Source organism: Alternaria novae-zelandiae (genome assembly GCF_023758075.1).
Source record: "Alternaria novae-zelandiae strain BMP 2774 chromosome Unknown scaffold_1, whole genome shotgun sequence".
Classification (NCBI taxonomy): domain Eukaryota; kingdom Fungi; phylum Ascomycota; class Dothideomycetes; order Pleosporales; family Pleosporaceae; genus Alternaria; species Alternaria novae-zelandiae.
Window position 1 is genome coordinate 2,824,981 of NW_026056961.1, and position 27,287 is coordinate 2,852,267.

General features: G+C 50.8%; 9 protein-coding genes across 9 annotated transcripts; 4 read left to right on the top strand and 5 right to left on the bottom strand.

The window, feature by feature from the left end:
* Positions 1–61: 61 nt before the first annotated feature.
* PTC2 (Protein phosphatase 2C 2) lies at positions 62–1,836 on the bottom strand (the record flags this gene model as incomplete). Its single annotated transcript, XM_049394599.1, has 7 exons — positions 62–456; positions 543–785; positions 837–1,043; positions 1,090–1,174; positions 1,222–1,295; positions 1,352–1,658; positions 1,801–1,836. The coding sequence occupies 7 exons, from the start codon at positions 1,834–1,836 to the stop codon at positions 62–64; spliced, it is 1,347 nt and encodes a 448-aa protein (XP_049260428.1).
* Positions 1,837–4,685: 2,849 nt separating this feature from the next.
* J4E88_000927 (uncharacterized protein) lies at positions 4,686–6,871 on the top strand (the record flags this gene model as incomplete). The annotated part of the gene is made up of 3 exons (XM_049394600.1): positions 4,686–5,048; positions 5,095–6,138; positions 6,194–6,871. 3 exons carry the CDS (start codon positions 4,686–4,688, stop codon positions 6,869–6,871), a joined length of 2,085 nt encoding a protein of 694 aa, XP_049260429.1.
* A 315-nt stretch (positions 6,872–7,186) lies between these two features.
* Positions 7,187–7,555, top strand: J4E88_000928 (uncharacterized protein; the record flags this gene model as incomplete). Its single annotated transcript, XM_049394601.1, has 1 exon — positions 7,187–7,555. The coding sequence occupies one exon, from the start codon at positions 7,187–7,189 to the stop codon at positions 7,553–7,555; it is 369 nt and encodes a 122-aa protein (XP_049260430.1).
* Positions 7,556–10,756: 3,201 nt separating this feature from the next.
* J4E88_000929 (uncharacterized protein) lies at positions 10,757–11,587 on the top strand (the record flags this gene model as incomplete). The annotated part of the gene is made up of 1 exon (XM_049394602.1): positions 10,757–11,587. One exon carries the CDS (start codon positions 10,757–10,759, stop codon positions 11,585–11,587), a length of 831 nt encoding a protein of 276 aa, XP_049260431.1.
* A 1,665-nt stretch (positions 11,588–13,252) lies between these two features.
* On the bottom strand, positions 13,253–14,788 carry J4E88_000930 (uncharacterized protein; the record flags this gene model as incomplete). The annotated part of the gene is made up of 3 exons (XM_049394603.1): positions 13,253–13,385; positions 13,438–14,519; positions 14,582–14,788. The coding sequence occupies 3 exons, from the start codon at positions 14,786–14,788 to the stop codon at positions 13,253–13,255; spliced, it is 1,422 nt and encodes a 473-aa protein (XP_049260432.1).
* A 746-nt stretch (positions 14,789–15,534) lies between these two features.
* J4E88_000931 (uncharacterized protein) lies at positions 15,535–16,591 on the bottom strand (the record flags this gene model as incomplete). Its single annotated transcript, XM_049394604.1, has 5 exons — positions 15,535–15,641; positions 15,690–16,021; positions 16,077–16,195; positions 16,424–16,510; positions 16,559–16,591. The coding sequence occupies 5 exons, from the start codon at positions 16,589–16,591 to the stop codon at positions 15,535–15,537; spliced, it is 678 nt and encodes a 225-aa protein (XP_049260433.1).
* A 4,698-nt stretch (positions 16,592–21,289) lies between these two features.
* On the bottom strand, positions 21,290–23,935 carry J4E88_000932 (uncharacterized protein; the record flags this gene model as incomplete). Its single annotated transcript, XM_049394605.1, has 6 exons — positions 21,290–21,483; positions 21,531–21,597; positions 21,673–21,734; positions 21,973–23,501; positions 23,645–23,656; positions 23,718–23,935. The coding sequence occupies 6 exons, from the start codon at positions 23,933–23,935 to the stop codon at positions 21,290–21,292; spliced, it is 2,082 nt and encodes a 693-aa protein (XP_049260434.1).
* A 937-nt stretch (positions 23,936–24,872) lies between these two features.
* Positions 24,873–25,649, top strand: J4E88_000933 (uncharacterized protein; the record flags this gene model as incomplete). Its single annotated transcript, XM_049394606.1, has 4 exons — positions 24,873–25,080; positions 25,135–25,271; positions 25,322–25,493; positions 25,543–25,649. The coding sequence occupies 4 exons, from the start codon at positions 24,873–24,875 to the stop codon at positions 25,647–25,649; spliced, it is 624 nt and encodes a 207-aa protein (XP_049260435.1).
* A 91-nt stretch (positions 25,650–25,740) lies between these two features.
* J4E88_000934 (uncharacterized protein) lies at positions 25,741–27,085 on the bottom strand (the record flags this gene model as incomplete). The annotated part of the gene is made up of 3 exons (XM_049394607.1): positions 25,741–26,384; positions 26,447–26,774; positions 26,834–27,085. The coding sequence occupies 3 exons, from the start codon at positions 27,083–27,085 to the stop codon at positions 25,741–25,743; spliced, it is 1,224 nt and encodes a 407-aa protein (XP_049260436.1).
* Between the last annotated feature and the right edge of the window lie 202 nt (positions 27,086–27,287).

Genomic DNA, 27,287 nt, shown 5'->3' on the forward strand with positions numbered 1-27,287 from the left:
ATCGAAACTGAGCCCTTCGAGCCAAACATCATTAATCGTGGCCAAGTCAAGTGAGGACAAGCTATTTCTCGCTCGTCTTGGTTGTGCCTGCCTCAGGCTTCTTGTCGGTCTGGGACTCGGGAGCGTCGGACTTCTCGGTCTGTACGGATGAAGGCGACTCAGTCACTTGGACCTTGCTCTCGTGCTGAGGGCCTGGCGTGCCTTCGCGATCCTCACGAGACTTGGCGTTGGCGTCCTGGTTGTACTTGTTGACTTGCGAATCCAGATCCTTGTCTTCGTCCTCGTTATCGAACATCTCGCCGTCATTGTCTCCAGTCGAGACTTCGGTACCGTCGCCGAGAAGGATGATGCGACCGCCGTTGCCGTTGTTCGGCCGGAATCGACTGTCCAAGTCCATGTCGATGTCATCAGGGGAATCGTCAATGCGATGGTGAACGCCGGGACCGCGGAACTCGGCTACACGATTATATTAGAACTGAACTACTCGCTCTCTGAGGCGGACTTGGCTGGATCTTCTGACTTGCCGTACTCTGGCGGCGCACATGGACCCTCTCCATTCGCAACCCGCTTTGCGATGTCCTCGTACCACTGCTCCTTCGTCCTTCCTTGTAGGAGACCAATGACAGTCATGGTCATGTTGTCACAGCCAACACCTCCCGTGTCGCTGTTTGAAGCCAGACAGTTGTCCATCATGTTCTCGCAAATGGAGGCAAGATCCTGCTTTGCGACAATTCCGCGCCTAACGAACTCGACGACGGCTTGAGAAGACTGGCAATCCCAAATACCTGTATGGAGTCAATAAGAGCGCGCATGCATAGCAGGTTGTAGTATCTTACCATCGCAGGCGACGATCAAGAACTCGTCATCTTGGTTGATATCATGTATCTCAACATCCGGGAAGGCAGTAACTATCTGCTGCTCGGGAGGAAGGTCGGCGCTCTTCTTGAACTCGAAGTCACCTATCGCGCGCGATAGAGCCAGGTTGCCGTTGACGCGGCCAAAGTCGACGAAGCCACCTGCGGCTTGGATACGTGCCTTCTCAGCTGATAGATGTCAGTGCTGCTTGCCTTTGTAATCCATGTTTCTTACCCTCATTCTGGGGCTTGTGGTCGAAAGAGAGCGGCTTAGCCCTGCCCTTGACGCCTAGGACAGTACGCGAGTCACCTGCGTTGGCCTGTTGATGTGAGAATTGGCCAATGAATGTTATAGGGTTCAACGTACGACGTAGATCTTGTCTTTCGAAAGGACGGCAACGGACGCAGTGCAGCCAGATACCTCCTCTTCGTACTTGGGATCTGTTCGCGTGAGTCAGCCACTTGTTGACGAGAGACAGGTGTTCTGGAAAACATACCACTCAAGATGGCGCGGTCTGTGGCGAGGAAACCATCTTGTAGGGCCTTCTTGATGTCGCCCTCCTTGAAAGCCTCCTGTTTCGCGACAATCTGGTGTAGCTGCTCGCCAGCATACAAGGCCACCTTGTCACCACCGTGTCCGTCGTATACGCCGAAGAAGGCGAGTCGCTTGTCGTTGCCAGTGGGTTTGCCGGCTTCACCTGCAAAGTCTAGTACGGTGGCATGCGCGTCCTCCATGCTGATCCGCCAGCCCTGCATCGACGACACGCCGTAGATGAGTGACTCGCCATCGCCGTTTTCGGATTTCTGTGCAAGCAGCGTATTAGCGTCGTGTTAATGTAAAGGATAGCCTGCGCGGCCGTGCAGCTCAATGCAGGCGCCTGTTGCCAGATAGAGCGAGGAGTAGCGCAGGTGCGGGGGCGGGGGGCCAGCATTGGGAGGCAATTACCTTGTCGACGACGGGTTCTGAGAGTGTCTGACCCATGTTGTCCGGTGCCTACAAGGACCTGTGGGAGGAGACGAGGGGAAGTCTGAGGTTGATCGCGAGTCTCCCTAGGGGCATAGAATTCCAAACTGCGCTGTTGGTGTGTGGGGGGATTTCAGATGTGGCTAGGCGCAGGGGCGACTGTGTAAGTAGTCGGTCTGGTGTGGCGGGCGTGGTGTAGGTCCTTAGGGAGAGGACAGGAGAAAAGAATTGCGTGCTCTAGCTCGCGGGGGTAAACAGGCCGGGTGGTGTTGTAGGCAAAGAGTGACGCTGCTCTACCTGTCAGGCCGGGCCCGTGCGGGCTAGTGGGTGTGGCTAGGTCGAGGCCAGACGATGACGCCCGCGCATTTTCTGCAGTCCCGTTTCCCCCACCAGCTCCTGTCGCTGTCGACTGCGGCCTCCTGACTGGAATACGCGCTCGCCTTGCCAATGGCTGCCTTGTCGTGCATCTTTCCGGGCGGTGCTCTGCTAAGGCGAGGCAGCCGGCGCCTAGATGCTTGCTTACTTGTGCAAGAGCTCGCGTGCCACGCACAAAGCCGTGAGCACCCCTATCAGCGTCTCAACAGCAGCCGCCGCCTGGCCTCGATGCATTGGAGCTGATCGTCCTTTCTGACTGGGGCATAGTTCCATCACTCGATATAAGAAGCCCTTTCCTCAAGTTGTACCTGTCCTGCATCAAGCACCCTGAATGTGTGCCGTCTATTCTACACAGCTATACTGAATCCCGAAAGATCGTGCATATATCCAGGGTTTGAGTGTAGTGGTACAGTTCGGAAGGAACTAGCTTTGCTGTACATGAATTTGGTCCCGTGAACGCGATAGAAAGGGCAACACTTGCTCAGCCGCGTTGCGGCGCGACATTTCCCAGGGTCCAGATTTCGTGTCGGGCTCTGACGATGCACTACGACGGATTAGTCCTTCCCGACCGATTGGCACGCAAGGCGTTGCTTCCTACACAACACTCCGAAACTCGCGATGTACGTTTCTGTAGCGCGAGGATTGGCTGTGACCAGCCAGATCGTGGCTGATGCTGCTCTGTTTTCAATGCAGTACCATGTTATGGCTGCGTAGGAGCAGCTGCGTGGGTAGTTTGGAACACAAGATACATGTGCAACGTAGTCCTGAAACTCTCTATAGCGGCCTTAAGCCCTAGTTTATATTACACTTTGTAGAGATTAAATTTTATTCTATCTAATTAATTACTAATAATACTACTAAATCTAATAATTTTAATAAGTTAACTAGCCTACTAACGCTAAATTTATAATATATAGCTTATTTATTTCTATAATAGTAGAGCTATAATTACTATTTTTAATAGCTATTTATAATACTTCTAAATTTATATAACTATTCTTTTAACTACTATAGTAGTATTAAACTATATAATAATTATATTTAGCTTTTTTATTTATATTAAATACTATATATAAGTACTAGTATATTCTTTATTTATAAGATACTTTTTCTATACTAAATATAAGCTATAAAGTTTTTCTTTATATTATTATAATTTTTTTTAATCTTTTTTACTATTTTTTATAAAGTTTTAATTTATAACTTTACTAACTTTCTTTTTTATTTATTAATCTTACTATTTTTTTAGTATACTTAAAAAATAATAGCTATAAAAGTAAAAGTATTAACTTTTATAATAAATACTTATATTTTTTTATTTATATTACTTATTAAAAATATTTTTTTAAAATTTTTAAGTTATATATTTATATAGTAAAAATAAAGTAAAGTATTTTTAAAGTAGTTAAAAACTTAATATAAAAAAGAATTTTAGTAAAAAAAGTAGCTAAAAAGCTATTTTATAATACTATTCTTAAAAGCTAAGTTAATAAAAGTAGATCTTAATAAAGAAAGCGCTTATAGTATCTAAAGTATAAAGTAAAAGTTTTTACTATTATATAAAAAAAAAAGTACACTATTAGTAGTCTATTTATAAGTTATTTTATAATAAAAGCTAAATTTTAATATAGTATAAGTATAAAAAGAATAGTAGTAAAAATATAAGAATATATACTAACTTATATATAAAAATATATAGTATTTTTACTTTATAATTTATTTTAATAGTTTTTTAACTAATAAGCTATAGTTATATTACTATTTTATTTAAATTTTAAAAAAAATAATAAAGTAATTATATTACTTATATAGTAATTTTTTTTAAAAATAAGCTACTTTACTAAAGTATTAGCTACTAAGCTAAAAAAGCTTAGTATACTTTTACGTATACTTTTAAAGTACGTATTATACTTTAATTATAACTTTTAAGATACCTAGTAGAGAGCTATTACCTATTTAAGACTTAATTTTTTTTAGACTTAAGATACCTTTATACACTATTTACAACAAAACACGAAACTCTCTATATATTCTCTATAGGAAAGCTATAACGCGGACTCTTGACCTGGGCTGCCGAGGTCCTTTTGATACAGTGCAGCGACACCCAACATCTGAAATACTTACCTGGCACTGACTCAGTGTTGCTTCTGTGAGAAGAGCGTGCCGCCGGAGGACCCCGGTTCCCCAGAAACCCCAAATATACACTAAAAGCCCCACGATGAGGGCGACAGCGCAAACGACAGAACTGCGTGTCGCCAACTTCTCTCGCCATCTGCTCGGGGCATTGGCTTCGGCACTTTCATGAGATTATCTATCAGAAGCGCACGCGTATAAGCCGTCGCACGGTCCGGATCGTGGGTGTCATCGCTGGATATGGTCTAGCCGAAATTTGAACCTCGGCTGTCCGAGGTAGCGCAAGATCGGCATCCTACTTAATCATCATTCCAAACACATTCACTCCCCATCATCTCTATCATCAACCTATCATCACAATGAAGCCAACACCGGACTGGGTCAAGCAACTGAAGCCTTCGGGCATTCAAGGCCACGAATTGCTCAAGGCTGAACGCGAAAGCTCCAACGTACCCGTCCAGGAGCTCGAAGTCCTCCTACATACTCAAGATGTCATCGACAGGAGAAACAAGATTCTTGACATTCTCAAGTCAGAGAAGGTCTTCGACAAGTCGCAGAACTACTTCATGGGAAGGATCGACAGATTCGAGAGGGCGCTTGCAAGGGAGAAGAGACTCAGAATCTTGAAGAAGCAACACAACTGGTCTTTTGACGAGTTCCGGACTGCTACAGAGCTCGTTGGTGAACCAGGACCATACGGACTCCACGACTCTATGTTCAAGGTACGCGCCATGTTCTGTCTCTGCGCGATTTCTACTCACTATGCAGGTTACACTTGAAGGTCAGGGTACGCCGGAGCAGCAGGAAAAGTGGCTCACCAAGGCCAACAACTACGAGATCATCGGATGTTATGCTCAGACTGAGCTTGGCCATGGCTCTAACGTTCGAGGACTTGAAACAACCGCCACCTGGAACAAGGAGGACAAGACCTTCACCATCCACTCCCCACATCTGACCGCCAGCAAATGGTGGATTGGGTCCCTAGGTCGCACAGCTAACCACGCGGTCGTCATGGCTCAGCTCATCATTGATGGCAAATCATACGGGCCGACTCCATTCTGCGTCCAGATCCGTGACCTGAAGACACACGATCCGCTCGACAACATTCACATCGGAGACATCGGGCCCAAGTTCGGTTACAACACCATGGACAACGGTTTCCTTCTCTTCAACCACGTCAAGATTCCCCACATCAGCATGCTGGCTCGTTACACGTTTGTTGACCCCAATACGAACAAGTTCGGACGCCGTGGCGCGCCCTCCCTCGTCTATGGAACCCTCACATGGGTTCGATCGACTATCGTCATGCAAGCCGGTAGTGTGCTCGCTCGGGGTGTTACCATCGCCACCCGTTACTGTGCTGTGCGACGGCAATTCCAGGACCGAGATGCTCCCGCTGGTGAGGCTGAGACTGCTGTTCTGAACTACACTATGGTGCAGATTCGGTTGCTTCCTCTTCTCGCCGCTACTTTCGCTTTACATTTCACCGGAAAGTCGATGATGGACATGTACCAGGAGAACCAGAAGAGGATCGCCCAGGGCAACGCTACCAACGCACCAAGCAAGCGCGGAGCAGGGCCAGAGGAGGTGCAATCCGGCAGCGATATGTTGGCAGACCTGCACGCTTCTTCATGCGCATTGAAGTCGCTTAGCAGTTCGATCGCAGCAGAGGGTCTCGAGGTCTGCCGACGAGCCTGTGGTGGCCATGGCTACTCAAGCTTCAGCGGTATCGGGCCGTGGTACTCTGACTACCTACCCACCACCACATGGGAGGGCGACAACTACATGTTGACCCAGCAAGTTGCGCGATACGTAAGTCTATTTATCTCATGTAACTGCAATCAGTCCTTACTGACCTGTGCTCTAGATGCTCAAGTCCGCCCGTTCCGTACTCAAGGGAGAAAAGCCGACGAACGACACAACTCAGATCCTTTCTCAATTCCATGCACGCCGCGATATCGGCTGCGCATTCGACGTCATTGGCGACGACGACGATCTCGTCAATGCCTTCGCTTGGCGCGTTTCGTTCCTCACCTTCGAAGCCAGCAAGCACCGCGACGAGCAGAAGAAGCCCTGGAACGATCTGCTCGTCGACTTCTACCGCCTCAGCAAGGCCCACGCACAGTACATGGTCGTAAAGAACAACCTGTCTGCGCTCAGGAACATCGCAAAGGCAGGCAACGTCGACAAGAACATCGTCGACGTGCTGATGAAGCTATTCCGCCTCTTCGCTCTGCACACACTCGAGCAAGAGGGCTCCGAGTTCTACGCTTCCGGCGCATGCAGCAAGCACCAGATTTCGCTCGCGAGGACCAACACTGTCATGAACCTGCTCAAGGAAATCCGCCCACACGCTGTCAGGCTTGTGGATGCCTGGGGCTTTGACGACTGGGTCTTGGACAGCAGTCTGGGCCGCGCAGACGGCAAGGTCTACGAGGATATGTTTTACAGGGCTAGCGAGCTCAACCCGCTTAACAATTACACCGTCGACCCGTACCCGGACAGCGATGTCTTGTTCAAGCGCATTGAGAAGAGCAAGTTGTAGGGGAAGGCATGTCTTTGTATATATGTAATTGTATTTGAATAGAATAGCGAAATTGATGTTGAAGAAGTCTGCCCATCGAAATCTTGTTTTGTTGTAACGCATGCGCGTATAACTAGTAGGCCGAGAGGAAGCCAACGGGTAATTTGATCCGGGAAGTGGAGACACGGCATACGCTTACCCTCCATGGTGTACATAGCAACCTCATCTACTATACACCACCCCGAAACATACCTTTTCCTCTCCGTTCCGAACGTATTGTCACGTTCTCCTACTCTACAATCCCACCCCAGATAATTTTAGATATCTACGCTCAGCATGGCCCCTTCAGACCCCACCACAGGCGCTGGCGTCCTCCTCGCCTTTCTCAAACCCACCTCAACCGGAGGTAACGAAGCACAACCGGACGACAAGCTCGCCCTTTTGTCCACCGCCATAGCAGGCAATGTTCTCGGCATCAAAACGGCAACGCAGTACAAAGCCGCAAATACCGCATACGATAAACAGCATCTCTTCGTCTGCGAAACAGAAGACCTGGCACGTGTGAATGTGAAGCAGATGTTGAAGTTTCTTAACGGCGAGAACGTGGGTGGAGAGTGGGATGTCAGGGCGTATTCTGAAGTCCAGATCTTTGGTCCGGAGAAGAGTGGTGGTATGTCTGCACGCCACATCTCATATCTCAAGTAGACATGGAGATAAGAGGTATCATTCGCTGACTTTCACCTTGTAGAACCCGCACCAACAATCATGATAGCACTCATGCAACCCTCTCCCACCGGCGCCTCAGACCTAGATGCTTGGTACCGCGAGGAACATAACCAGCAAACGTCTGAGCAACCAGGTTGGCTGCGCACATGTCGGTATTCACTTGTCAGGCAAGAATCGGGTTCTGAAGATGAGGAAGGGAAGAAGCAAGAGTTGTCTTTCCTGGCTATTCATGAGTTTGGGGAGGGTGAGCAGCTGGGGGACACGGTCAAGGCTTTTGAGCCGGTTAGTGAGTGGACGATGAGGGTTATGAAAGATGCGGTGGGGATTGATGCGGCGGTTTATCGGAGGGGATGAGTAAATGAGAGGAAAGTTGGGAGTGTGGTAGTGGGTAGATTGGAGTTCATCGTTTAAGAAGGTGTCTATCCCTCGACCTCTTATCCCATCATTTCCAATATGATATACCGGGTACGTATTCGCCAGGTGTCCATACAGTCGCATTTCCATCGAACCCATACGCCCATGTCGTCTGCTGGCTGACAGGTGCCCGGCATATCGTTGAATACTTGAAGCCGTGTGCGCATGAGCATCTAACGTCGATGGCGCCGAGCTCTGATGCGCATCGCGCCTGAGTCCTAGTCTTAGAGTAAACTTGATTTCAGTATAATCTGACATTCCGCAAGCAATGTTTCAACATCCCTGAGCTGGGCGGCAACATCTTCCCGGAGTGTTCGCGTCACATTTCCCCATCGCAAAGTCACCAGTTGAGCCTCATGTAGCCGCGGATAGTACCGCTTGATAAACCGGGAGTAGCCATCGGCGTTCCATGGGTCGACACAAAAATAGAGAGCTGGACGGAATAGACCCATCTTCTCGATCCTGATAGCCGTGATGGATCCGCAGACTGCCGCCCCTAGGTATTGAAGCGCTGTTGGGAGGTCATAATAACATTGGAGGTCAAAGGTACGGTGTTTGTAGATGAAGTCCCTTGCTTCGTTGCGTATCGTTTGGCAAGAGAATAGAAGGCTGAAGGCTCCTGGAAAGTGACGGCTGTGCACTGGAGTTTGCGAACGGCGCGAGCGCGTAGGGGATATGAATTTACTGTCGAAGGCGTAGTCGTAAACTATGAGTCGGAGTTCCGTGGGTAGGTCAAGAAAACGGAAGGGCTGCTGGATGGTCTGGACGCTAGGGTGCTGTCAGTGGAAGCATATAGCTCAGTGCGGCGAATAACTTACGTCTCTGTGCTTCTACCCCTGTCGGCGCCAGATCGATGCAGAAGGGTGCCCTGGGCGATGGCGCTTTGCGTCGTCGGGTCTGCCGGGCTGGAAGTCATCTTGAGTTGTATCTATTGAGGGGCTATGTCTAGGAGAAGTAGAGCCATTTTGCTGACGGCTAGGGTTGCGATGTCGTGATAGATTTGCGCTATTTTGCGCCTGGGCCCGTGACTCCCGACAGTGAACATTCACTGAGTGATGTATGCCCCTATACGAAATGCAGGACAACGTCCATGTTACCGGTCCAACGTTGCATAGCGGCAAGAAGCTCGGCTTCGGCACTGTCGACATTACGAATCTTCATCCAGTGACGCTCGACTTTTGGCAGTTCAATATCTCGAATAGAAGACGCGCGATTGTCCACATAGCTGGAATCGATGAGTCTGCGGACATTATGCACCGTTGCTATGCCCAATCTGATTGATCGGACAAGCTCAAAGTTCGCGGGGCCCATGACCAGGGACACATTGGCAATACAGTTGCGTGAACCACGGCTGATATTGAACGAAGTGAAGTCGAACCTGGCTAGGCCATATAACAGAGGTGATGCCTCGTGCCGGATCTGTCGGCACACCAAGAGTAGAGCGAACACGCCTAAATCATGTCGCCTGTATATCTGCTTGCGTTTCCGCGTAGCTTGCCGAATTTGACTTGCAAAGACACCGACAGTTTGTCCTGAAAATATATGCTTGTAGATTTTGTCGCGGAGCTCGGCGGGAAGACGAAGAAACCGGGATTCGCGTTGATTTGATTGCGTTCTGGGATATCATTAGCTCAAATCAGTGAAGACCTTGGGTTCGTCCTTACTTGCGCTCGCGCAGCCGCTCGGCAATGCTCTGCGACTGAGTGAGATTCATGATTAAGAAGGAGAGGACGCCCAAATTTCAGTCCTGGCACGGGTTGTGTGAGTAGGTGAAGCTGCGCAAGGGCGGTGAGCGCTGCTCTCATTATCCAGGGTCCATCACTCCGTTTGCTCGTGCAGAGGAGCTCACCTCTTACTGAATATAACCTCAAGATCATTACTCCCAAAATACAATCGCAGAGCTCTCACAGCCAAGTCAGGGCTCATACTGAGTAGCCCAAATATAGAAGTTTGTTGGATATGCACCCGCTGTAGGGAAGGCAACAGATGCCTATAATTAGTGGCAGAGGGGGCACCCTGTTGGAGTCCTATCGCTAAGCGTTTTGCAAGCCTCGGTTCTACTTTGATTGCTCGGATTGCTTGACAGATATCAGGTCCCAGTTCGTAGGCGGCCGCCATGCAGTTGTAGTAGAGTGTCAGGTCAAAGGTGACCAGCTCGTTGAAGGTAGGTGTCGCTTCTTCTCTGATATGTCTACAAGTCATCAGAAGAGAGATGATCTGCTGGTGTCTTGGAATTCCGTTACGTTGAAGGAGATATGTGCCTCCAAGTAAATCAGTGGATTTTGGTTGTACATGGATAGTCTCGTTGGTAAAGGCATGCTCGTAAATCATGACTCGAATCTCGGCTGGCAAACGAAGAAATGGCGGTGTGTAAGGGGCATTCTGATCACTTCCATCGTAAGCCTGATATCTATACAGCTTAGCACGGCTTACATACACTGTATCGATTTGACGATGGCTATGTGTAGCGAGGCTCAAGCGACCCATATTTTCAGCTACATCGTTGGTCATGATGTACTGATCACAAAGAGAGAGGATGTTTCTTTGATGATTTCCGATATACAGTCGCGGTGACAAAGATTATTGTATGTGTGTGCTGAAAGATCAGATGGTCGAGAGAGATGGGCGGCACAGCCGGCGATAAGCTAGCGCAGTCTGGTATCTCCGGCGGCGCGTCTCGAGATTTTTGGCGCGTCCAATTTTCGTCATCGCAGTCGCGCGTTAACTGCACAACCCTCGACTATTGCGCGCCTCTCGCTGTTAAACATGGGTAATGCAAAGCGCATGAGTGAGATGTTCGCATCGTCGGCCGAAAAAGACGCCAACACCACGACGGTGACTGCGAGCCCGCCGTACTCGAGCGAAGGACCTACCCTACCCATCATTGGGGCACCCGAGGACGCACCGACAGCTGGCAAGAAGCGAAAGGCACAAGACAAGATCAATGGAACAGCGTCGAAGAAGCCATCGCAACCACCATCTCCTCCCACAATCCATCCCTCTCTCTATGAGCCATGGACACGGCTGCCTACCGAACTACGCAAGCTCCTCGAAACCCAGAAGCGCATGCGAGCCACACAGAACATCGTACCCGTCGTCTTCTCGAAGAATCAGAACATCAAATCCGGTATCAACAGGTTGAAGACATATTTGGGCGCGTACAAAGACCCAGCGTCTACAATCGAGATGCCGGAAGCTCTGAAAGAGGATGATGTGATCATAGCTGTTTCTGCACAGGGTGAGGGCACAACAAAGCTAGTAAGCATCGTTGATATGGTCCGGCGCATTGTAGCACCGAGTGGTGGAGAGGACGATAAGCATGGGAAGGAGGAGGCATGGTGGATGTACACAATGCTCACGAGCGTCGAGGTTGACCGAGAGATCAAAACCAGGCCGACGGACAAGGACGATGCGGACGTCGAAAAGGCACCGAGCACACAGAAGAAAGATGAAATGTCAAATGAGAACAACACGATGAAGAGGAGGAAAATACCCGTACTAACAGTTTGGATGACCAAGAAGCGGATAGCCGCGTTCGGGAATGTCTTTGGAGAGCAGACATTCGCTGTGAAGCTGCTATCACAAGACTCTGACTGAATGCCACGCGACGAAGCAATCGAAATTTTAAGAAGCCGCTTGCGCTGCGGGTATGCCACCGTCAGAACTTTGGACGACCTCGACTCGCTCGATCCAATACAACCGATTGACGGCTCTGCCCGCCTTGCCCGCCTCGCCCTCTTTGAACCGACCGCATATAGCACATACCACAGCGGGCCCGCCAGCCGCCAACATGAAGGCAGCGTCCTCTGCATCTTCTATCTGAAATCGCCGACGGTTCTTCCCCGGCTCCATCTTATCGTACAAGTTGTCCATCGCAGCATGTAAACGAGGGAGTTCCAGGACTGCATCACTTCCAGAGTAGGTGTAGACCGTGTTACCCACCCATTTTCGTGGAACGGGCGTGCTCAGGGGATAATGGCCGCTCTTGAGGGCGACACTGTATGGGTTATCTGCCGAATTCGCTGCCATATCTGTAGAAGAAAGATACTTGTCGGGAAAGAATTGCGCTGCCGACAAAGCAACTTATAGGCAACGACATACGTGTTAGCACACGCCTCATGACCTAGTCACGGCAGCTCAGCAAACTTTAAAATGGCAACTAATTGGCATCGGTTTATCAATACGATGTGTCTATCAACTTCCACTTTACGTTGGCCAAATCTTGGACCCGATGGCGACCGAGGTGTACACAGTGTCTACCGACCTCAGACCCAAAGCATTCGTCCTGATGACACTGCTTCGCCCCATGCCACCCTCCCCATTCCCCTCTCCTACCTCCTCTCCCTGGCAGGGTGAGCCACTCGGCGTATGGGCACACGAGCTTCCATCGGCCAGTTTCCTCCGACTTCGGATGCTTCAACTCCGAGACTCCATGCGTGCTGCCGGCGACGTGTCAGCTGCGATAGCTACCATCACGTCGGGATCCTATAAACTGGTAAATGGTGGGCCGGCTAGTAACGGTGAGCCGCTTTCTCATTTCGGTGTCCTGGCTGGGATGGAGATGAAGGATGGAGTACAGCACGAGAGGTTGTACTGGGTTGAGCTTGCAGAATATCACGCTGGTATGTGAGTCTACGGGCCACATGCATGTGTCTCGTGAAGATGTCTCGTGATCTCCAATATACCCTAAGAATACAATTCGATACTTGGAGCAAGCATCATCTCAATAAGAACACAAAATACCCTAAGCCACCCCAAGACACAACAGACATGCCCTCACGCATCACTCCCGCAACCAACACCCCCCTCCCATATCCCCCACCACCGAAGCCTCCGCGCCCGCGCATAAGCCAATACGTCCTGATGCGCACCACTTGCTCCGCTTGGCCTCTTGAAATGGTTCCGCAGCATTCCTGGGTCGGTAACGCGATCCAAGTATTTGATTGCTGGAGTAGAGCAAGAGACGCCTTGAATAGAGCAGAGACTGACGCAGGCTTATGGGGCTGTACTACGCGTAGGGTGAGGGCGACGTGCTCGGTGGATGGTGGGTATGAGGACTGGAGCTCAAATTCGACGGTCGGACTGGTTGAGGCACGCAATGGGGCATGGGACTTGTGGTGGATTAGAGAGGTTGAGTTTGGGGGATGATGGACGGATACACGATAAGATGCACGGTACTCAGGTTGGACACTCTGAGTAGTCGGAATAGGCATTAGTTGCATTGCTTCTGTCTGGAAGCTGAGCATGGACGCTATCTATCACTTATGGTTTTATCGGGAACCACTGACTAAACACTCCCTTCGGGTCATATTTCTTCTTGAGTGTTTTCAGCTTGGGGAGACTGGATCCGTAGATAGCAGTGTTGGTCTCGTCGCCAAAGGCGAAGTTGGCATAGCTGCATATCTTGTGAGCACTAGTTCGTTGCGATCGTGGCAATGGAAACTTACGTGGGATCATTCTTGGGATTATCGCTCCTTGTCCAAAGCGCCCTGACCTTGCTTCCAAATTCTAGGGCCTCAGTATCGAGGCCAGCATCATCATACCACGGTATGACAATAGCCTGCGAGAACGCATCCCTCCTGAGTGCTTCATTCATTGCTGCCGAGCCAACGGGTGCCGACATGGCCTTGGTCAAGTTGTAGCGCTCGATGAGGACGGCGGAGTTCGGACCTTTGGCCTGGAAGCCTTTGTAGAGCTCCCAGATCTCAGGCCACTTCTGTGCGTTCATGCCCGTGATGGTGGAGCTGTACGACGGCTTGCGACCACCGCGAGTGCAAAAGCCGATGTTGGCATCGTTCCAGTGATCGTACGTAGTGATAGCGCTGGACTCAGAAATGGGTCCAATGTCGTAAAAGGGGGCGAAGGCTTCGCGGCCTGTTTCGTTCGTGCCTTTACGAAGTAAGCCAGTGACGAGGATAGAAGGCTCGTTGAGTGGTTCCCCACTAGACGTCAGTACGAGGTACACTCGCTGTTGAGGCGTAAGGGGAAGATCTTCAACCGCTTGCGCAACCTGCTCGAGCTTGTCGGGTGAAAAGAAAAGGTTGTTGATGTATGCTGTGCGATCCTCTTTAGTGGCGGGCGTTGCCTTGACGGTTGCTGAAACGACGATTCCGAAATTGGGTCCTGCCCCCCGAAGTGCCCAGAACAGTTCCGGATGCGACGTGGCTGATGCGGTAAGTATTTCGCCTGATGCAATGACCACTCGCATGGAGATGATGTTGTCGACTCCGAATCCGACCTCGCCCATGAGATTGCCATAACCGCCACCAAGCATCGCACCTAGAGCGCCAACGCAGTTACAGTTTCCGGTGATGATCAATGCACCTGCTGCATTTGCTGCTGCAATCGTGTCTCCGATGCTTGCACCCCCACCGATAGTGGCGGTCTTCTTGTCTGCAGCGACAACGACTTTGTTGAGATTGGCAAGGTCGATCAGGACACCCCATTTCCCCAACTTGAAAGTCTTTCCCCATCCGATGCCGCCATTCTGTGCAAGGAACGGTATCCCAGTTTTCGTACAGTATTTGACCTTTTCGTTGTATTAGCACCGACGATCCGTTGTACCGGCAATGTGGTTGCGGCTGAACCTACTATAGTTGCTACATCCTTTTCGGTCTTCACCCTGACGACCACCGATGGAAGGGGAGCATTGTAGTCACTCCAACGTGCTCGAACCTCGACGTTGACCGAAGATGGCGACGACACCAATGCCTCCAGATCCTTGGCGACATCAGTCTGTCGTACAGCAAGTGCAGAGACCGCCGCGGCAAAAGAAACCAGTAATGATAAGACCCTCATGTTAACAGTACCAAGCGAACGGGCAACGGCCCAACGTGCTTTTTAATTGACATCAAACTTTCCCGGCTACCTGCATGGTGGCATAGAATGCCCGGACCACAAGTCGTCAGGGCGAGGGATTTGTCGTCCCGGTGGAAACTCTAGTCGACAAACAGGATGCGGCCAGTGTCCCTGCATGCTAAATCCGCGCTGGGTTAGGTATAGCCACCGAAGCGGTTATCTCTCGTACTCGTTCGCAATCCACCCGGTTACCGCGGGCGCAGCCGCATTCGGTTATATGTCCTCCGACGGCCCCGGACCCGTGCGTTACCCTAGAGCACACCAGCACATTGTCTCCACACATGATTTTCGCAAGAGTTCAGCAAGCCATGTTGAGAGCATGACGTGTGCCGTAGTCCTTTAGGCGGTTCCATTTTTGCGCACGTGGGTGGGATTCCAGGTAGCATTGAACCACCATCGAAAGATTCGGAAGGTGACAGCGATGCAGGAACAGGGTGTCTGCGAAGTGCTGTCGGTGGTATGCAAGATATATTTCGCCGATGAACTTGGCACTCGGCAGTATTTTGCGAGAAGGATGCCAATCCAATCAAAAAGAATGCATATGCTACGCCAATAGCCTGGAGACCACCTTGAGCAACCAGTTCCGAGACATATACCGAGCGGAGTATTGTAGGATTCGCGGTTCAACATGCTAACACCGGCGCTTCTTGTTTCCACCGAGGTAGACGCTCTTTGTGGGAACACATTCATCCCAATGTCTGGTGAATTGTGATTTCCTTCGTGATGCCGCGCTTGCCTAGCGTTGAGGCGTCTTCGGGAGGCGTAGAAGGAGCTTCAGACCGCGCCGTCAGCTCTGCATAGCATTAGTGGAGCGCTTTACGGGACGTCATGCATTGCGTACCGATCTCGTCAATCTCCTGGTATGGCTTGCGTACCAGCTTGCCGCCAAACGTTGTACTTTTCGTGGTGCCGTTCAGCGCGGATGAGCCAAAGCCGTGACCTGATGATCCGTATCCGTAGCTCGAACCAGTTTGTGTTGCTTCGCGAGGATAGAAGTAAAACCAAATGGGCCGGAGCGTGGGCAAACAGGCGCAAACAACACCCAAAGATAGTTCGATGTTGGTCCAAAAGAACACAGGTGCTGTGTAATAAATGACGTCGTCGGGATGCTTCAGGTATTCGCCGGCGATCGAGTAAGTCGCCACAACCCGTGTGATGCTGACAGCACATACTCTGTACGACTCAGTTGTCTTGAACACAATGACGTACGAGACGGAATAAGACTTACGCAGCTCCAAGTGAAAGCATCACGATCACAGCTAGCTTCTTCTTGGCCTCCATTCTGACACTCAAAACCATCGGGATAGGAAGAATTAGGATGACAATGTCTGCGAAGACACCCGTGTACTGGTAACATGGTCAGCCTGGAATCGAAATCATTATGCTGAGTGAGAGACAGTAGCTTACAAGTAGGGCCAAAAACATCGGTACGGTTTCGACACAGCTATTCCCATAGTACGGTTCAATGAATACCGTTATGGGGTAACAAGTGAATAGATGCGAGAATGTGAAGCTGACGGTCCAGCATACGACATACGCAAGCACGCAGTATACGACGATTCGAAACTTTCGTACGTCAAAGATGTTCTTGTATAACACCAAAATCGACGATTTGACAAGACCTAGTCCGATAATGGAGATCATGTTTAGAGCAAACTTTGTCTAGAGAAGTTAGCAATTGCACTGCTATCAGCAGCTGGGTGTACTTACCTGCTCAAAGAATATCAATCCGGGATCGTCCATTATGGGCTGGCCTTTTTCATCCAGTGGTTGATGAGACCCCAAGTAGCCATGTATTGCAGCTATCAATCGGCGTAAGTTTGCAACCTGCATTCCAATCGAATCACTTACTAGCTAACTGTAAGGAGCAGCAAGCCATAGACACAGCCTATCAGCGCTCAGTCAGAGGATGCAATACACACTGAACCGCTCAAAGTTCTCTTACCAAAGCAGCAACCGTGAGAAAATCGTCCCAACCCACGCGCTTAGCGATCCTTTTTGCCCATAAACGCAAACAAACGAAGACGAATGGCAGTACCATGAAAGCCACGGCCAGGGCGACCATCATACTTTTTGAGTAGTTGTGATACATTTTGACTGTCGCTCCAGAGTACTGTTGGTACAAAAGACTTGTAAATAGCCGGACGGTCAACAAATACTTCGCGTTGATGCAGACAGGCGAAATATAGGCTGCACCAAGCAACATCGAGCCTCAGGTCCTCTCTTCACATTTGGCCGACATATCGACAGCGTACCACATCCTAGGGACCCCATGGCTTGCTCGTCACATGTAGCCTGCGACCCAACCATAACCATCCTTTGAGCTTGGCAGGTCTCCAGTAAACGCCCTGTAGGTATCACAGCACCGAGGGTGCCACGCTTGGTCTGTCCCGAGACTGACCAGGATGAAGTAAGGCTGAGAGATTGCAATCACACATCTCTTGACTCTGAAAATCACCCGAAAGTCCCCAGGACTCTCATATCCCAGTGCTATGAACATTTTCGCACTGGTCGGACCAACGTAGCTTTTGGCCTACAGGTCGGTGCGTCCCGATCCGTCAATTTGGGGTATGCAGTGCCTACAGCTTCAGCTGAGATTTGTGCTCCTGGTATGCCACCATGTTGAAGACAAACTCATACACGATGGATGCCCAGCTATCAACTCCAAGGCTGTTCGAAGTATCTAGCTATCCCAGTAGTAAACCGGTAAACCGGCAAACCTGTATTGTTGTTCTCTTGAAGCCGAGAGCCGTGGGGGTGTAGCTGGGGTGTTCCAGACAGGGGTTCGCCGCTCGGGTGAACCTTTCCAGACGGCAGAAGCCGCGCCGCGAAGCCACGGGATGTGCAATGACCCGCTATTATAAGACAGCCTCGGCCAGAACCCATGCGAACTAAAGCTGCGCTGATTTCTCATCTTTCGGTCGATGCGACGTTCTACAGACGCCAGCAGTAAAGAGGCTGTAGGTCCTGGAGGCTCTCACGGCTTCGTCGTCTCAGAATAGGCATCTCGCTGCATCGCGTGCACAAATTTGCTTCTGCGGCTTCGAGTAGTCGATGTGAACGGAGGCTTACTTCCGATAGTCGTGCATGCGAGTCTTATCACGTAGGATTTGGTCCAAAATCACGTACACCGAGGTGTGGCCGCAGTATAAACTCGCCTACAAGGATGAAAAATCAAATGGTACCGTCTTCGACAACGTGCGTGAAGGTCCTAGTGCGGAACGGGACTGATACTGAGTTTGACGTCGGCAAGCTCTTTGAATGACCGGACCGATATCTCTGTTGTGTTTGGTCAACTTCCCGTGCGCCTGTCGTGGCCCATTGACGCGTTCTGAGAAGCCAGCTCAGCCAGTCCTAGGATGATCGCACGGCGTCTGCGTGCTCGACATGTTGTACCATCTCTCAAACGGCACTAATTTTGGCGTAGGAAGCGATGGTGACACCTGGTTGCTTCTTCGTGATCAGTGGTGTATGACGCGTACTGAGGAACGGTGGAAATGTATGCGTCACCCGGTTGGCCCCAGCATCGTCGCTGACCATGTGTTTCATACAAGGCTCGCAAAACCGTGGGGTTCCTGAAACTGGCAGCGGTAGGCCATCCATTTGGGTGTGAAGGAGTTGCTGAGGCTTGCGGTGTCTTCTGGGAGTTCTCAGGCCATTTGGCCCAAACAAGGTCATTTAGCGCGGGCATTACGTCATTGTGATCAATCCACGATAATGCTAGCTAACACGACTTCCATTTGCAGACGGTTCTCACTGCACATGCGAATCGCTCTAAATCGTATTCTATTCTCTAGTCCTGATGCTTAAGCCCACGAAAAGTGTTCCATGTGCAGATACACATCCCGTTTCCCATCCTTCATGCCACCGATCTGCGCACGAGCAACAGCGTTCGACACATCGCTCTGCATACTCAACGGACCGCAAACCAGTACAGACGTACTTTCACTTCCGTACTCTGCTGCGTCGGCAATGATTGCTGGAAGGTCCGGTCGTTGCGATACATGCTTCGGGGTGAGCGCAGACTGGATAGTGTTTGATGCGGCTTCCTCTGAGCGACGTACATCTGTCGACAACGCTTTCGTCCCTGAGCCAAGGCTTTCATTCGAAACTTGGGACTTGTCTTCTAGTTCACTCGGGCCTCCGATGGCACTATTATGCCCCCCCTGACCGGTGTAGTAGATTTCCACGCTCAATTCGTCACAGCGACATCCGCTCAGCTTGTTCGCTACTAGCTCCATGACGGCCTGCTCGAACCAATTTCTCGTCAGCGAATCTCTTGTCGCTAGTATCACTTTCATAGCAGCTTTCCTGTTAACATCTTCGTCGCCATCGCGGTGCGGGTCTGTTGCGCTCACTGCAGCCTGATGTTCATCCTGCCGCAGGAACGCTTCAATTAGCGGCAAAAGCCAGCCAGAACCAGATCCGCCAGCAATAGCCACAGTACTTTGGCTTGCCGCAACTCTCCTCATGTCTATGCCACTATAAGGGCCATCGAGCAACACCTTTAGGCTTGACTTAGGATGTTGCTGAGCGTGCCTCGCCAAGCGTGCTGTAAAACCTCCCTGCGGTCGAATATAGAAGACGAGTTCATTCGTGCAAGAGCGAGTCGCTTCCGGAAGAGAGCATGCCGTAAAAGGGTGTGTTGTCATTCCGTGTACACCTAGGCCAAAGACTCTGATGAAGTAATGTTGACCCGCTTTCCAGCCGCCGTTCATCGGAATCGCAATCTTGACAAAACCGTTCGAGACTTTGCTGACCGCGGCCGTTTTGATACCGTACTGAAAGAACATGCGCATGTGGCTATGAAGCCAACATAGTGTATAGATGACGCCTGTTGCGATGAAATAATCCCAGGACGACAGCCGAAAGTCGCAGTGGAGAAAGAAGAACAAGACAAACACCAGGGCCGCGATGAAGTGAGATGCTTTGAAGAACTCATAGCTGACGTTCCGAAGGGAGGAGTTGGAAGCGAATGTCAGCCAGGCCTGAACGCTCATCAGCTTTCCTCTGGGCATAGTCTATATTCCACACGGGAGGGAGACGGATTTGATCACGAACCTGCGCAATGAGAGCGACGACACCGGTCCAATAGCATACATCCGTATGCCACTCGCTTTCCATAGTGCCTTTCCATACATTGAACACAATGAAGGGGAATGTATGTATCAAAGCAAGCACAAAGCATGCATAGCTGATCCATCGATGGAACAACTGCAGCTTCTCATGCGATACTCCCGTCAACAGTGTAATCATATTACTTTTCGTCGACGTCGCCATGATAAAGGGTAGGCAAGCGAGCGACATCCATCCTGTTCGTGTGGCGATCGGTGGTGAGCCTCCGAATGAGATCGGAGGGCTCTTCTGGTTGGGCCAATAGTACGGTCGCGGACCGAGTGTCATGCAGACGAAGAAGACTGTGCCTATCGCCCCAAGTATGAGAATACCGAGTGGTGCGGAGTTCCAGTTCAATGGCCGGATGCGATAGGAACGGTAGGCGAGGTAACGAAAGATGGCAAGCAGCTGTCGCACAACCTTGATCTTTGGGGGAGGTTTTCGTAAGAGCTTCGAGGTGAGAAAAGGGATGGCGAAGAGAATGATGGTTGCCATGAAGAATGCGAGTGTTGGAAGAGCATACCTGTGGTCGGCTTCGTACCAAAATCTCCAGTACCCTTGCTGCCACTTACAAAGCGTGTCGCTTTTGAGACTGCAGGTGTACTTTCGAGAGGAATGCAGCATAACGGGTTGGGTAAGCCATGGCGTACCCTCACTGTGCATGGAATGCATCGACATCATGGTCCGGATTTCGTGTTGTTCGTTCGTAAGGTGGTAGCTTGGTCCAGTCTCAAGGTCGCCAGTCCGACAGCGGGTCAAGGGTGACAGTATTTATTACTTCAAAGACACAATGTCAACCCTTTTGCTTTCGTCACCTGTTATGCTTGTGATCCACGTGTTTATATGTTGTATAGAAGTGAGAATGCGGCAGTGGGGCCTATGAGCAGTCAGAATAGTGTACTTCCGGGTGCTCAATCGCAGATACTTGCTCATATTGCTGTATGCTACAGCAAACTCATCACCTATGAACGCGTTTCCGGCAGCGGGAATAAGAGATGCAAGTCGTTGCTGACTCCCGTGGCGCACCGACATTGTTGTTGCCCGGTTAAAGGAAGGGTTGATGCACGCTACTGGTATCACTGAGCAAGTTTGCGGTCGTTGTGATTGGCGAAATTGTCCAGCGCATATCAGGTGACGGGATGCTGGTAATTATGCCGCTCAGGATATGTGATGAGTTTCAATTTCGCAAACTGTTCGTTATTTGTTTTAGTTAGACGCACGACTCCTGTGCACCTTGAGAGTAGTGACACAAAGCTTCGCGTCAAATGTCTACATGCGGGCTGTGAATAGGGGTGGCACGAGGTACATCAATGCCACGACACCTCTTCAAGCTTTTGTAACACTTCCCAACTTTTCCATGAACGCCGCTTCGATAGGAGCTAGTTGAGAGCGCGTCGCAGTCATGCTCGCCATAAGGTAGATGACATTACCCAGTATGCGCGAATGAATCTGTACCTGTGATTCAGAGACATGGTGGAGTAAAGCATCGCGAAGGCCAACTGCTGCCGAGGAAGTGTAGCCTAGGTCGCATTAGATAAGAAATATAGAGGAGAAAGGACCGACATACCAGAACCGGCTTCGTCAACGAGCGACACGGCGAGAACAGAGCCCAGAGCATTCACATACTCAACCCTCTCATGATTTGAGACGCTCCCCACGAAGGAGTCGGACCACATGCTCCACACACGATTGTCACTGCCACGGCTTACCATCTTGGTTTTGTTCTCGGCCAAGTTCCGCTCATGGCCGAAGTTCAATTTCTCCATGATGTCTAGACTTGTGTTCGCAACGTGGCATCCAACTGCATGAGCGGTATAGCTATGTCCATGCAAGAGAGCTTCGGATTTCTCGTCGCCCAAGAAAGCTTCGAAAATGAATTGACTTGCGCTGGTGATCGAAAGCGGAAGCAAACCTCCGGTAAGCAACTTCGCGTTCACGCTTATGTCTGCAGAGGTAGAGGTGCGAAGTCAGTATATGTCTCACATGCACTTCGTACAGTGAAAACTTACCGGGATGGACATCAAGGAATGAGGCCGCAGAGAAGCGACCCAGACGGTACAAACCAGTGAACACCTCGTCAAACATGACGGGAAGACCAGACCAAGCATTCTCGTCCTTCGGAGATTCCGTAACCCTGGAGCCGTTTGCAAAGTCGTAACGACGGACGACGCGTACTAAGCTTTGCTGGAAGAGCGGGTCCACAAACAGCATACCTCCGGCTCCGAGGACGACGGGCTCCAAGACCAGGGCACCAAATTTCTTGCCTTGCTTCTTGACCAGCTCGTCTAGCGTTTTCTCTATGTAGGCCTCGTACTGCGCCGATCTACCCCTGGTAGCGAAATCGAATATGCCGTCTTGACTCTCAAAGTTCTGAGCTGGACCCAATTCTTCTTCCATGCCCTTGGGCGGTTCAACTACCCATTGGCCATTCTTGAGCTTGAAGGTCGGGTAGTCAAACCAGAAGCCGCGGCCGCGATACCAGTCGACTTTCTCGTTGAAGACACAAGGTTCAGAAGCATCCATGGCACCGATCGTGTCTCCGTGGTAGCTGCCTTTGAGTCCAAGGACACCAACGGACTCTTTTGCGCTATCCCAGCCATAGCGCTTGCTGGAAGCCCGCAGCCCCATCTTGATACCAACCTCTGTCGCTGTACTTCCATTGTCTGTGTAAAACACTTTCCTCAAACGGGTCCCGCGTGGCGAGCCCGAAAGTATCTTCTCTGCTAGAGTGAGAGCTGGTTCGTGTGTGGCGCCGGCGAACATGACATGACCATAGCGTCCTGCTGCGTATGCTGCTTCCAGTGCTAATCGCGGATTACCGTGTCCAAGTCCTTGCGTCCACCATGATGCGGAGCCGTCAAATGCTGGGTACAAGGTCTGGTTATCAGGATGAGGCACCTCTTCATTGCCCTTGCGCTTGACCTGGAAGAAGTCCCCGTACGCCGAATCGATAACTAGTATGTCGTTCGCGTTCTTCACATGCTTGTGCTGTGTGAAAGGATGCCAAATCTTGTCCTCGGTTTCGTACGGCATCGAGCCTAGGCGACTGAGTCGCTGGTCGTGGCGATGGATCAGCTCCTCAGCGATCGTTCCTACCGATGTGCTGTCGCTTTCTGTACTGTAGTAATCTTGCATAATTTCCGTCTCTTCTTTCGTACCTGGTGCAACGCCCTGGAGGTTCGGAATCCATTGTAGTTTGTAAGCTGGTATACCCATATCCATGAAATACTTCTTTAAGTAATCTGCGTTCTCATACTGGCTCTTATCGTCGAAACACACAACAGCATCGATATCATATCCTCGCATGATCAGGGATTCTGCAGCTGATATGGTAGAGGCGATACCACCTAACCGATGGTCACCTACGAGCACCGCAGGAAGTCGTAGTGGTCGGAAGATATCCGCCTGTGGCGTGCCGGAAGGTCCAGGACTAAGAACTCCACCAGCTGTCTCAATGATGGAGAATAACCGACCCTGATCTAATGTGCCGGCTGCTTTCTGGACCGTCTTGAACACCGTTTGGCTGATGAGCTCATCGCTGGGCTTTGCTAGTCAATCACTATTGGTGAAAATACAACTATAAGGATATGACTCACAATGCGCCCCGAACCTCTTGCCGCAACATGCGGGCTCACAGCTTTGTCGAATTTGAAAAGTGTGGAAACACGCTGGCCAGTGTACTTGTGCACATAGCTAGCGTACAGTCAGCCGTTGCATTCCAAATATCTGTCGGATCACGCAGCACTACACTGACCTATCGTCGGCTTCATCAGCTGGGCCTGTAGATACAGGCTTTACATATTGTACTTTGTAAGGCCCATGGCGTAACGGCGATGCCCTGCTCTTGAGGCTTGCCCTACCGAAATGTGCACCCAGGAGCGTCGAGAAGACTGTTTTGCCAACTCCCGTGTTGGCACCATAGACCTGAACAGCAATCGCGTTCTTCCACAACCCTCCTGGCACCTTCGCCATTTCTTTTTGAAGTCCAGGTAGTCGTGAGTTGAGGAAGGTGCTATGGTAGATGGCTGCACCTGCATGCTGTCCAATGCGGAGAGTGCGCTAGTGGTTCCGCGTCCACACCGACGCTAAACATGCAGGTACAAATGTAATGAGTCAAGCCGCATCTCCGACGGCATCGAGGGGTCAGCTTATGCGGTCTTTTAGCTAATGAGTATGTTTTTACTTTTGACAGCTTTCGACGACGCGGATAGCCGCGGCAGACCCCACGCTTCCTTCCCGCTTTCCGCTGATCCTACCACGCCAGCCATTTGGTCAGCTCCACACCATCACGCAAGGTCACGTTATCGTGGGTCAAAGGCGTCCGTGATTTCAGCTTCTACAGAAAGATATGGGGAGCAAAACGCATTCGAAGCCGTTGCAAAACAAGTTACAAGAACTACTCGATCGCCGACGAATAAACGCAACACTCCGTAATCTGACATTACCACTTCAAAACCAGACCGACTTCTCGTCCAACGATTTTCTGTCGCTATCCGTTTCGCCACAACTCAAATCGGAGTACTTTCAAGAGCTGCAAAGGATTGATCTGCCATTGGGTAGCGGCGGGTCAAGACTGCTAGATGGCAACTCGACGTACGCCGAACAACTGGAGCAAGAGATTGCCAACTTCCATGGAGCTGCATCTGGACTACTGTTTAACAGTGGTTTTGATGCAAACGCGGGCTTCTTTGCGAGTGTGCCGCAGCCGGGAGATGTGATAGTCTATGACGAGCTTGTACATGCAAGTGTTCATGACGGCATGAGGTTGTCACGAGCGGGGAGGACGATTGCTTTTGAACACAACTCCATATCTGCCCTAAAGAATGCTTTGATAGCTGTTCTTGGTGAGAATGAGGGTCTGCGAGACAAGAGCTGTAATGTGTTTGTGGCATTGGAATCCATCTACAGTATGGACGGAGACGTATGCCCTTTGAAAGAGATGGTGGGGGTCGTAGAAGAAGTCTTGGGCCCTGAACGAGGATACATCGTTATGGACGAGGCACATTCTACTGGTGTATTAGGACCAGAGGGTAGAGGATTGGTTTGTGAACTAGGCCTAGAGAAACGTATATTCGCGCGACTACACACCTTTGGCAAAGCCGTAGCGGCGAACGGAGGTACGTCTTATATCATTCTCTCCAAGTCTGTGGTGTATGCTAAGCAATTGACAGCAATCCTTCTCGGCTCAGACACCTTGCGTCATTACCTCATCAACTACGCACGTCCGCTCATCTACACGACATTCCTATCCTACCCCTCGCTGGCGCTCATACGCTCTTCGTACCGGTTACTCCAGTCTGGCCAGAGCGTGAAACTACAAGCCCATCTACAAAGTCTTACCCAGCATCTCTATACCAGTCTTATTTATCTCCAAAGACACTCGAAATCGGCTGGTCAGGCACTCACCATTCCAAGTGCATGCCCAAGATCGCCCATATTCGCAGTACAATTGGCAAAACCGAAAGTCCTGGCGAGCTTTCTGCAGACTCATGGGATGATGGTCCGGGCGGTTGTACCGCCAACAGTGCCGGTGGGTACTGCTAGAGTCAGGATCTGCTTACATGCTGGTAACACATCAGCGGAGGTGAATAGACTCGTAGAATTGCTTGGGAAATGGTGCGAGAGTCAGGCAGATGAGCAGTCACAAGGTCCTGTACAAGAAGCGGTCGTGCAAGCGAAACTCTAGCTTCAATTGAGAGAATCATACGGCTCAGCATTACAGTGCTTTACTGCGTGGTAACTCTGTGATGATAATTCTACATAGACCATGTGTGACCTCAAGCAAGTGCCTGAACCGTAGCCTCCGCCTCCGCAGCCGCAACAACCGCTTCAGCCTCATCCTGTCCCGGAAGCTTACGCTGCTCTCCAATCGTCTCCTCCATCTTCATCGGCCTCAGTCCCCATCTGCCAAACATAGCCTTATCCTCTTCCCAACCGTTGCAAGCAGTCGTCAACATCTTCTCGCCCGTGAAGACAGCATTAGCGCCCGCTTGGAAACACATAATCTGCTTCTCCTCGCGCATAGTGTGGCGGCCAGCCGCGAGTCGGATAATGGTGGTAGGCATGACGAGTCGCGCGGTAGCGATGGTTCGGAGGATGGCGTCGAAGGAGATGGCTTGTGTTTCGCCGAGGGGCGTGCCTTTGATCGGTACGAGGGCGTTGACCGGGAAGCTCTCAGGATGAGCAGGCAGTGTCGCTACGGTGTGGATGAGACCGACGTGGTCGCGAGCCTTCTCGCCTAAACCAAGGATACCGCCGGTGCACACGTGTATGCCGGCTTCTTGGACGTTCTTGATGGTGGCGAGTCGCTCGTCGTAGGTGCGTGTGGTGATGACACTGGGGTAGTGCTCCCGGCTGGTGTCGACGTTGTGGTTGTATGCAGTCAATCCAGCGTCTTTGAGCTCTTTTGCTTGCGCAGCATCTACGTGAAGGTTTACAAAGTCAGTGTATGCTTCACATGAGTGTTCTTCTGGATAGACTTACCGACCATGCCTAAGGTAACACATGCCTCCATACCCATACCGCGCACCCCCTTTATCATCTCCTTGATGTTCTTGAGATTGGTCTTGCGGCCTCGCATGTCTCTCCACGCAGCTCCCATGCAGAATCTTGAGCTTCCATTCTCTTTTGCGACACGCGCAGCTTCCAGGACCGAGTCAACAGATGACAGTTTCGTAGCTTTCAAGCCTGTGTCGTAACGCGATGACTGCGCACAGTAGGAGCAATCCTCGCTGCAGCCTCCAGTCTTGATGTTGAACAGTGTGCACATCTGAATGGCGGCGGGGTCATGGAAGCGCCGGTGCACCGAAGCCTACAACGGGATTGATGAGACATTGTCCATCCAAATAGTGATGGAGCTGTGTGACATACCGCTGCATGTGTAAGGTCTATCAGCGAAGTATTGTAGACTTCAGTAATCTCCTCCTTCGTCCAGCTCGTCCTGGGCGCACTTGCATTGAGCGCGTTCTCGAATACGGAGCCTGTCCGCGCCGGTGAGCGTAATTGTTGAGTTCCAGGGTCGACAGGGGTATCGAGGACGGTGCTGAAGGAGCGGGTGATCTGCAGGGAGCGAGGCGCGAGCGACAAGCCCCGGCCTGTTCGAAGAAGCACTCTTTGAGCCATTGCGAAAGGTCAATTGAAGCTCGATACGAGTCGTCGGAATCACGTACAGTCAACAGCTGTCTCAAACTAGCTGCCCGCTCACGGCTTACGGGAGACGGCTCTAGGGCTCCAGGAACGCGTCGGCCTGCGTTTGTAGATCAGCGTGGGACTTCCGCCAATCAGAATCGAGGCGATGACCGCGGGGTTCCGTGGCGTCTTTACA